Source organism: Cervus canadensis, chromosome 7 (genome assembly GCF_019320065.1).
Source record: "Cervus canadensis isolate Bull #8, Minnesota chromosome 7, ASM1932006v1, whole genome shotgun sequence".
In the NCBI taxonomy this organism is placed as follows: Eukaryota; Metazoa; Chordata; class Mammalia; order Artiodactyla; family Cervidae; genus Cervus; species Cervus canadensis.
In genome coordinates this window covers 34757538-34769294 of record NC_057392.1, presented here as the reverse complement: position 1 = coordinate 34769294, position 11757 = coordinate 34757538, and the positions used below count along the sequence as shown (strand labels likewise).

Genomic DNA, 11757 nt, shown 5'->3' with positions numbered 1-11757 from the left:
TCCAACTCTCACATCCATACATGACTACTGGAAAAACCATAGCTTTGACTAGACGGACCTATGTTGGCAAAGTAATGTCTCTGCTTTTTAACATGCTGTCTAGAACTACCAAAATCTGAAGCACTGAAAACATCAAATGCTGGTGAGGATGTGGAACAACAGAAACTCTCATACATTGCTGGTGGGAGTGCAAAATGATACAGTTCATTTAGATGATCATTTAGCTGTTTCTCACAAAATTAAATGTCCTCATACCATTGTTCTTCTTGGTATTTATGCAAAGGATTTGAACACTTACATCCACACAAAACCTGCACACAGATATTTACACTAGCTCTATTCATAATTGTGAAAACTTGGAAACAACCAAGCTATTCTTCATTAGGTGAGTGGATAAGTAAACTGTAGTAACCTAGATAATGGAATATTATTTAGCATTATAAAGAAGTGAGCTGTCATGGCATGTAAAGATGTGGAGGAAACTTAAATGAATATTTCTAAGTGAAAGAAACAGTTTTTAAAAAGACTACACACTGTGTGAATCCAACTACATGACCTGTCGGAAAACGTAAAATTATGGAGACACAAAATGGTAAGTGGTTCCCAGGGGATAGAGGAAAAGAAGGATGATTGGACAAACCCAGTGAATTTTTAGGGCAGAAGAACTATTTTGTACACTAGTCAAAACCCACAGAATGTACAACATCAAGAATGGACTGTAACATTAACTATGAACTTTAGGTGATGTTGTATCATTGTAGGCTTATCACGGTACCACCGGGGTGCAGGATGGATGTCAAGCTTGGGCAAGATTGTACTGTGTGAAGAAAAGGGGTATATGGGAACTCTCTGTCTTTGCCACTCAATCTTGTTTTGAACCTAAAATTGCTCTAATAAAAAATAATTTATTTTAAAAATACTGACATAAGTGCTTATATAGAATCAAGTAAAACTTTTTTTGCTTATTTTTCCTTTGAGTTATATTTTATTCTTTACAGTGGTCAAGTTGATAACCTGTGTGGTAAAGTTTTTATTTTCCCATTCAGAAGATAAATTTAGATAAGATGTGTGTTACATATGTTTACATAGGGAAATTCTCATCTCCAGTTCAGTCATTATCTCTCCTTCAACAGAGGCCATTATTGCCAGAGTTTAGAAACTACCCAAATTGCTGATACTAAGTATCGACTAGATGTCGGTATTTTCAGTTTGAAAGTATTGCTACTGTTCATAGTCTTCAAATTCTATATCTGGTATTCTCCATGGCAACTGGGGTTGGGAGGGAAGAAGTGGAAGGATGAAGGGAAGGAATGAAGGGAGAATATTTAAAGCCATTTCTGGATTCTGTGCTGTCTCTCAAAGGCCAGCAACAAGAGCATTTCTGGAGTGTAACACCAAGTCATCCTTAACTGCAGAGCCCACCCAGTCTGCTGCTTCTGCCTTCTAGCTTTGCTTAATAAATTGCAGTTAAATATTGATAACCAAAGTAAAAACACAAAACAAAAACTTGTTGGTTGACAGAAAGAGCATGGACAGCTAAATTACAAATTAATGCTCAAGATGAGAACAATCTAGATCTTATCTCAATTAGGGCCCGTAAGTGCCCTCATTTTCTTAATAGCCCTTTACCGTTAGGCAAGAGAGTTACCCTTACTGGAGGAAGTAGAAGTTGCTTCATTTTTACAAATGGCCAGGCAAGTCCCAGTATCTCTGTGTCAGGTTACAGACAGGAAGTCTAGGTTTACTTTCCTTTTTCTGGAGAGACTCTTATTGGTTTCAGTTCTTTGATTCATGTAAATCTCACAATCTGGAAAAGAAAAGGAGGTGTTAAACAGATGGCTGGCTTTTAGCTTGCTCACTTGAGAATTTTGGAGGATACCAATGTTAGAACGGGTATAAGCTACTCTGGTTTTTCTTAGGGTTGTAAGGATTTGGAACATTTTAGGGGGTCACCTATAGGTCCTGTTAACACTTACAATGTCTGGTCCTCAGCGATTTGCCATAAATTTTTACTTATAAAGGCGTATGAAAGATTTTTTAAATTAATATAAAATTCTAATAATGAGAAATCAACTGATATTTACAAAGAAGTTGTATTAATTTGTCAAGGCTGCTATAACAAAGTACTGCAGACTGATTGGCTCAGTAAACAGAAATGTATTGTCTTATAATTCTGGTGTCTAGAAGTCTGAGGTAAGTTGGCAGGGCCATGATCTCTCTGAAGGGTCTAGAGAAGGGTCTATTCCAGGCCTTATGCCTAGTTTTTGGTAATTCCTTGAACTGTGGCAGCATAACTTCATTCCTGACATGGCATTATCCCTATATATCTGTGTCCACATTTTCCCCTTTCATAAGAACACCAGTCATACTGGATTAGGGGCCTACCTTCCAGTATGATTTCATCTTAACTAATTACATTTTCAATGACCCAGTTTCCAAATAAGATCACATTCTGAGGAACTGGACATTAGAAACTCAACATACACATTTTGGGGAATATAATTCAACACATAACAGAAGTCAAAGATGAGGAAAAGATTTTCAAATTGGATCACAAAGCAAAATTCACCTATAGACTATATAGAGATCTACCTAAAATGAAGGAATTAGAACATGTGAGAATAAAAGTGTGGACAGAATAATACTGGCAAATGCAATGGGTCATAACCTCAACATTAAAAAAAGAAAAGCTTAAGAAAGTCAAGGAATGATACTTTATAATGTTTTAACAATATAATTTTCAAAAAGTTAGAACACTAACTAGCAGGGAATCAACAATTATAAAGCAAAATTCATGGAAGACAGAATGAAAAAGAAATAGTTCCATAGCAGGAAATTTTAGTTCTGTCCCCCATGACAGATTAAGTAGAAACAAAAGAGAATAATAACTAATTACATAATTAGTGAGGTAGATCTGATTGATACATATCTAACTATATACTAGACATAGACAGTATGCTGTTTCTATATGAGTTGGGTGGCAGTTACAATTGGCCATATTTTAAGCCAAAGAAAAACATTAATAAATTCCAAAATTTAAAATAGTGCAGAAAACATTCTGTGATCACAAACCTATAAACCTAGAATCTTAATAATTAATCAAGATAGCAAAACAAACAAAATCCCCTAAGACCTAAAAAATAAAGAAAAAAAAACCAAAAACCAAACCTTTTTGAAACAACTCTTGAGTCAAAGAGGAAATCAGTATCAAAATTACAGAATAGAAAATAATGAAAAGTTTTAAATCTACAATAAAATCTATTTTAAGAATAGACATGGGATAGATAGATGATATCAAACTATATAAAAAGAAAAGCAAGGAAATGAAATACAAAGAAGTCAGGATAATGCCTATCTCTGATCGAGCTGGGGGAGGAGGCAGAGAGGAGATAGGAAGGACCATACAGGCTATTTTAAAAGTTATCATTTTTATAATTATGGACCCACCATCCAAAATAGTCTTGAGAATGGTGGGTTCATAATTATAAAAATGATAACATTTTAAAAGCTAGCAGAATAAACAATTAAGTAAATAAAAGAAGGCTATGCATTGACCAATGATGAAAGTGTGCTATAAAGACAATGATTAATTCACTTATTTGCTAAAAGCATTTAGAAATAACTGCACACCAGAATCTATAGTGTGAAATTAAGGTACTACTCAGAGAAAAATTAACAGGCTTGTGAGCGTGCTAAGTGCGTGCTAAGTTGCCTCAGTCATGTCTGACTCTGTGACCTTATGGACTGTAGCCCACTAAACTCCTCTGTCCATGGGGATTCTCTAGGCAAGAATATTGGAGTGGGTTTCCATGCCCTCCTCTAGGGGATCTTCCTGACCCAGAGATTGAACCCGTGTCTCTTATGTCTCCTGCATTGGCAGGCAGGTTCTTTACCACTTGCACCACCTGGGAAGCCCACAGCCTTACATATATCAAATAATAAAAAGGCTAAAAATGAAAAAGGTAACATCCAACTCAAGGAGTTAATAAAAAGAACTGAATATCAGGGATAATAATAAAACTAAAGAAAGTGGAAATCAAAATTAAAGCAGAAATTTCTTAACCCAAAACAAACAAACAAAAAAACAGTAGGGTACATTACATCTAAGAGCTATTCCCTTGTAGGAAAAAAATAATGTACTTAACTTAAGACAAAACACAAATACATACAATAAGAAAATTAAAAAATTATAAAGGAGGACAATAACTGCATTATCAAAACAAGGGAAGTTAAAAGAAACATAGGGACTACCTTTCTCAAAATTATGCAAATAAATATGAAATCTTAGTAAATACATACTTTTATAAAAATAAAAATTATTTAAAATGTCTCTAGAAAACAATAGGATATGTACACAAACAAATTACTATTAAAAAAATAGCAAAATTTTTAAAGAAGTAATATCCTCCAAACAACTGGAAAACAAGAAAGCATCAGGACCAGTTGAATTCACAGGAGATTCTACTACATCGTTAAGGAATGGATTATTCTAATGCTCATAAGTTTTTTTTCTGGGAAATAGAAAAAGAAGAAAATCTCTGATATCATCAATACCTGTAAGAAAACTAATGAACAGAAACCCCAGTTAAATAGAGTTGGGAGACCAGAAGGGGGAGCTCTCATGCCCTTGGACCACAGCAGAGCCCAACAGGAAGAAGAAAAACCCTTCATTTCCTGACAAGGACTCAGCCAATGAAAAGCCATGGACTCAATTTACTACAATGCTCCCAGCTTCCTTTTTCTCTGTATTAGCAGGCACTCTTTCCCTTCCTGTGTAGGAACTGGCACATGGCCCACCATGGTTGCAAACACAAAGTTGCAATTCTCTGCTGATCCTGAATAAACCCCCCCCCCTTTTTTTTTTTTCTTTTTTGCTGAAGAAATAATTGGCAGTCTATTTGTTTTAGGTCAACATTTTGTTGGCCTGTACAGGGACCAGAGTAGACCCCTGACAGCTTGGGAGCTGGTGAGTGAACAAGTATGATCAGTATCCATGATTGAGCCCATTGGGTTCACTGCTTTTCTCACTGACCCTGGAGTTTAAAGGTATGTCTTTCTTCTGAACCCAAACTTATGCCCCCTTTTGCTTTTAAAGCTCTCCAGGTTTCATTCAAGAACTGTTTTAAGGCTTTGTTCTTTCTCAGTAAGGCCTTGTTCTTTCTGTGTACAAGTACTTGCTTGGTATTTCAGTCTGATTTTGAGGTCAGATTTTTGCAACTGAAACTAGTTGAGAAGCCTTTGGCCCATTCCTTTGGAAAAGGGATCTAGAAACTAAACTCTTACTTTCTTATATTTTCTGGACTAAAGCTGAATTGCAAGCCATAGTCCAAGATTTTACCAAGATAACTTAAGATCCTTACAGAGTTGGATCCTTACAGAGTTTTGATATAGTGATTCAAAATTATCAACCTAGTTTCTCTGACTTACAACAGCTAATTCATATGCTTGATGTGAAGGCCAGGCCCAGCATTGGATGAAAACTGCTAAATAGGAAAATACTGAAAGTTTTCTGGAAATTATAACCAGGAGACCAGCCCACTAACTTAGTATATATCAGGCTTAGACAATTGCTAGGTGACTTCATCAAGCAGTTCCTAAGGCTTTTCCAAAGCCTGTTGATTGGAACAAAATTCAGGATTGCACAAAACAGTCTGAGCCTGTTCATTAGTATGACAATTGACTTCAGATTATTTTTAAGGAAAATCCTAGTCTTCCCTTGAGATGTTTATTCTACCCAGGTAGCTTTTAACTTTGTGTTTGCTAATGGGCTGAACTGAGACCTTTCCTTTCTAGTAAAAAGGACCAGAATGAAATGGGAAACTATATCCACTCCAGATTTAGTTAATCTGGCAAACAGCTTTCTCACACACTAGATGAGTCACCTAAAAGAAAGACCATAAAAACTCTTAATCTTCAACTCCAACAAATGAAGATTCCTAAATGAAACCAAAGCTGTCTATTTTCTACTATTACTGTAAAGAGCTTGGACATTGGAGAAGACATTGTTATATAAACCTAAGTGCTTCAGACACTTTCCCAGCCCTCTAATAGCCTCTCCAATGTCCTTCCAGTCAATGACAGGGCTCCAGGAGCTATGGGGATTCTTTCCAATTCTCTATTTTTATTGGCTTGAAGAAACACTTCTCCAGATTGGAGATGAATCTCTTCCAGTCCTGACTGACACTGGAACCACACTCTTGGTGCTCAACACCACTGCTATAAAGTAGGCCCTACTATCTCAAAGGACTAAAATAGTTTAAATCATAACCTTGTTCATATGTCATTTTGCATATAGAAGCATATGTCTGAAGGATAAATTCCTAGAAGCAGAATTGCTGGATTGAAGGATATGTACATTTGTAAATTTAATAAAATTGTAAGACTGCCCTTTTTAGGATTTATAACCCCGAGATATGAGAAGGCCTGTCTTTCTGAATTTTCACCACACAGCCATCTTCATTTCTGTTTTTCACAATTCTTCTATTCTTACTTTTATTTCTACATGAACTTTAGGATAAATTTTGTCCCAAAAAACATCATGTAGGAGTTTTTATTAGAATTGCATTAAACATATAGGCTGACCTAGAGAGAGTAGACATCTTTATATGGTTGAGTCTCTTTACAGATAATTTTCATTTGATAAAGGATTCATTTTCATCCTTAGAAGCAACTGGATATTTTCTTCATAAAAAGCTCACGTTTCTTAAGTTCATCTCTTGGTGTTTTTATTTATTTTTATTGCTGCTATTTTCAGTGGGATCTTTCCTTCTATCTCTTCTGAGTGGTTACTGTTACATGGCTTTGATTTTTGTACCCAGTGTGTATCTCACCACCTCAGTGAATTTTCACATTATTTGTAATAGAGTCACTTAAGCTTGGGGGGTATATAACCATATTGTGCACGATCCCAAATGACTCAGTGGTGAAGAATCTGCCTGCCAATACAGGAGACACTAGAGACATGGGTTTGATCACTGGGTCAGGAAGATCCCTTGGAGTAGGAAATGGCAACCCACTCTAGTATTCTTGCCTGGAAAATTCTATGGACAGAAGAACCCTGTGACTCAATAATGATAATTTTATCTCCTTTCCATAGTGTATGTCTCTCTTATGGACTGAATGTGTCCTCCAAAAAATCATATGTTGAACACCTAGCCCTCATTGTGGCTTTATTTGGACATGGGGCTTCTAACGAAATAATTCAGATTAAGTGAAGTCATAAGGGTTGAGAAAGCCCAGATCCAATAGGATTAGTGTCTTATCAGAAGAGACACCAGAGAGTTTGCTCTCTCAATACCATATAAGGGTACAATGAAAAATCAGGCATCTGCAAGCCAGGAAGAGAGACCTCACCAGAAACTGACGCTACTGTACCTTAATCTTGGACTTCTAGCCTCCAGAACTGTGAGAAAATTAATTTGTTCTTTAAGCCACCCCAGTCTATGGTATATTGTTATGGCAGCCCTAGCAAACTAATGCAAACTCTATTTTCTTTATTTTGTTAAGTTTATTGGCCAGAACCAGTACAAGTTAAGTAATAGTGATAACTGTGGATGTCTTTCTCTTATTTCAGAATTGAGGGAGAATGTTTGCCCATTAGTGCTGTTTTGAGCTGAAAAGAATATAATCATATTAAGTAAGGAAATTTGTTTCTATTTTTATTGCATTTTCCCACATATTTGTGGTATTTATTGAAAATTTGACAAACAACATAGACTTGTCAAGTACCTGATCAGTAAAATGGGTTCTTTGATCATTATAAAGTTCAAGAGGAGTCTGCCAGGTAGGGATGTATCCCCATGTCACAGGGTTCAGTTGCTGGCTAGAAAACCCTATGGATCAATGGTGGTCTCCATGTTCTGGGGTGGGTGTACCAGGGGCACTCCCTTCCTTTCATATACAAGGGCATTCCTAATAATTGGGATGCCAAAGGGCAGATGGGTTCATCAAACTCTCCTTCAAGGTCTTAAAAGCTATGTAGTCCAATTCTTCCTATAAAATTGGGCTGGGGTTGTTACTATTTAGTAAAAACATACAGAGGTTTGGCTGCAGGAGGAAATGGCAACCCTCTCCAATATTCTTGCCTGGAAAACCCTGTGGACAGAAAAACCTGGTGTGCTACAGTCCATAGGGTCACAAAGAATCGGACATGACTGAGCGACTGAGTGCGCACATACACACAAACACACACACACAGGTTCACTATAGAAAAGGAATCTGGAATCCAATTTCAGCAGTAATCAACTAGCTTGAGAAATCTTGCAATTGGTACTTAGTTTGGGGTTTGGGGAAACTTAGGAAACCATGAAGTCTACCTGGATATAGGTGTAGCCTTTGTTCCAGTTTCAGATGCCCTAAATATCAGACCTGGATTTGGGAAAACTGCAATTTTTCTTTGGCCACCTTATGTCTCTTTAGGGCTAAAAGTTTTAGCAGGTGTATTCTGTCTTCCTGTGAGGAGGCTTGAGGAGATCAAAGAAGCAAATCACCCACATACTGCAACAAAGTAGAACATCTAGGGAACTTTATATTATCAAGATCAGCCTTCAGAGTTTGTGAGAAATAGGAAGGACTCTCAACACAACAGTGAAGAACTGCTGTCCAAGTAAATTGTTTTTCTTCCCAAGTGAAGGCAAAAAGGTATTGGCTAGCTTTATCAACTGGAATGCTAAAGAATTCACTGCATAAATCAATTACAGAAAATAATTTGCTTCCATTGAGGGTTAAGAACAACAAGGCGTTGAAGGATAATAATGTTAATTTCTTGAAGGTCCTGGACAACCTACATTCTCAGTTTTTATTGTTTTTTCACTGGTAAAATAGCAGTATTACAGGGACTAGTAGAAGGGATAATGAAGCCTTGAGCTTTGTAATCCTCTATTATAGGTTTTATGCCTTGAAGTGCTTCTTTACTTGTAGGATATTGGTTAGTTCTGGGAAGTGGTTTTGAGGAATCTATTTGAATTGTGATGGGGAGTGCCCTATGAATTTTGCCAGTTTCAGTTGGAGATTTTGCCCATAATATCAGTTGGTGATAGCTGATTCAAAGGGAACAAATGGGCAGTGTTCTAGAATCAGCCACCAACACTGAGAGACAGAGCATATAAAAGATGTAAAAGATGTCAAAGAAGGTGAAAGTCGCTCAGTCATGTCCAACTCTGCAACTACATGTACTGTAGCCTGCCAGTCTCCTCTGTCCATGGAATTCTCCAGGCCAGAATACTGGAGTGGGTTGCCATGCCCTTCTCCAGGGGATGTTTACAACCTAGGGATCAAACCCAAGTGTCCCACACTGCAGGCAGATTCTTTTCCATCTGAACCTGGTTGATTACTTTGATGACTACTGTCAAATTCTAGAATTATTTCCCCCTTTGGAAGAAAAAAATTCCAGCATGACATTTCTCTAAGAAGCCTTAGCCTAATAAATGGTTAGGAAAACAGGAAATAAGGAGAAAAGTGTATGCAGGCCCTAAACAAACGTTTCAGAAACAAGAACCTCTTGAGATTCATTAGAGATCTCCAGCAGAATTGTTTCTGGATTGATGGGGAATGATTGCTAAGATATTAAGGTAAGTAAAAATAATAAAATAGAAGAAGTAGGGTGCTTTTGTATAAAGTATGCTATGATTTGTGTAGAAATAAGAAAAATAAAGAATGTATAAACACACACATATATATACATATGTACACACATAAATATATATATGTTTAACTGCATATAAATGCATATAATATCTCTGGCAATATTTATCAGAAAATAATAGCATTAGGTGCTCCAAAAGAGAACTGTGTGACTGGGAAAAGGGGTATGAAAGAACATTTTTACCTTTTTGTATCACCGGATTTTTTTTTTTTCAGGGGCACATTTTCCAGTTTTATTTTCGTCAGCAATATTCTCCTCCCATAATTGCTATAGAAACACCAAATCCCCTTTCATCCTTTTGAATTATAAAAGGATGTATCACTGGAATTTTGAATCACGTAATATATTTAAAAATTTTAAGTTAAATAAATGAAAAAATAATTTATTTCTGGTTTTTAGAAATATGAAATTGAAATGAGCCTTACCAAGAAATACAGCATAGTTTTTATTTTTCTAAATATGTATTCCAAATTTCCTTTCAGTCATAAGAGAGAGATTGTTAAAAAACAACAACAACAAATAAAAACAAAGGGAGTGAGGAACCACAGAAGAACAGATAGATTGTGGAGATGAAACTAGGAGTTAGGAACCTCTCCACAGGGAAAGAGAACCAGAGAAAGCTGGCAAAGCAGGAAGAAGTACAGACAGTTGGTAAGTTTTAGGGTGAGACTAGTCAGGTGAAACATTCTTGCAACACTTTGCTGTCCAGTGGAAACACAGTACACTATCTTGTTCCACTGGCCTTTGAAATTAGAGGTGTATGAATAAAAAGTTCATTTTTCCATTGAAAACTACAGGTTTTCTCCTGTATGAAAGGAATTAACAACAGTCAGAGAAATTCTCTCTTTGACATTCAAAATCAGTCTGATTGCTTCATTTTGGCTCTTTGAGAGTTTGGGTTAGCTTATTTAATAATATCAGGAGGTTATATTTTTTTTTTCTTTTTTTTTTTTTTTGGGTAAATTGTAATTTTTTTATTGGAAAACAAATATACAACTTGGAATGGATTTGAGGCAAATTGTGCCATAAGCAGATTTTCTTTAAGTGGCTAAAACAAAGTTTAAAAAGCAAGTTAACAATAAAAGAAAATGTTTCTGGTATAGGACCAGCAGTACAAAAAAATAGTGTACGAGTACCTGGATAAAACACCCGTTTTGCAATAGTGCAACTTTTAAGTACATATTGTTGACTGTCCGTAGTCCACGCAGAGTTACAACTCCACACTTCAACAACAACATGCTGACAATTCCTAAAGAAAACTACTCAAAAAAAAAAAAAAAAAAGGCATAACCCAGATGTTCCCTCATTTGACCAACTCCATCTAAGTTTAGATGTGCAGAAGGGCTTAGATATATCCAGAGTAAGCCACATGCAACATGTTACTTGATCAATTTTCTAAAATAAGGTTTCAGGACAATGACAGTAAGATAAGGGAAGAAAACATGGAGGAATGAAGTCCTAATTACTATACATGCATATTTTTTTTGACAGTAGGGGGAAACCTTTTACAGATAAGTTACAAACAAAGAAAAGGCAAATAAACAATTTTGTACAAGAAATTTAACACATTCTGTACAATGTCTTCACTTTGCTGTCATCATTTGTACAAACTCTTCATAGTTTACTTGACCATCACCATCAATATCTGCTTCCCTGATCATTTCATCAACCTCTTCATCTGTTAACTTCTCTCCAAGGTTTGTCATCACATGGCGGAGCTCTGCTGCACTAATATAGCCATTACCATCCTTATCAAACACACGGAATGCTTCTCTAATTTCTTCTTCACTGTCTGTGTCTTTCATTTTTCTTGCCATCATTGTCAGAAATTCCGGGAAGTCAATTGTGCCATTACCATCAGCATCTACTTCGTTAATCATGTCCTGTAACTCTGCTTCTGTGGGATTCTGCCCAAGAGACCTCATTACAGTTCCCAATTCCTTTGTTGTTATAGTTCCATCACCATCCTTGTCAAATAGTGAAAAAGCTTCTTTGAATTCTGCAATCTGCTCTTCAGTCAGTTGGTCAGCCATGCTGCAAGCGCTACCGGTCTCCGGGACGCAACCACACAACCACTCAGCTCGCTCGCTCCACTCGGACTCTCAGGAGGTTAT

General features: G+C 36.5%; 1 protein-coding gene across 1 annotated transcript; it reads right to left on the bottom strand.

The window, feature by feature from the left end:
- Positions 1-10602: 10602 nt before the first annotated feature.
- Positions 10603-11757, bottom strand: LOC122445547 (calmodulin-1). Its single transcript, XM_043474850.1, has one exon. The coding sequence runs from the start codon at positions 11674-11676 to the stop codon at positions 11227-11229; it is 450 nt and encodes a 149-aa protein (XP_043330785.1). The 5' UTR covers positions 11677-11757; the 3' UTR covers positions 10603-11226.

Coding starts and splice junctions, on each gene's coding strand:
- LOC122445547 (XM_043474850.1), bottom strand. CDS start 11,676: ATGGCTGACCAACTGACTGAAGAGCAGATTGCAGAATTCAAAGAAGCT.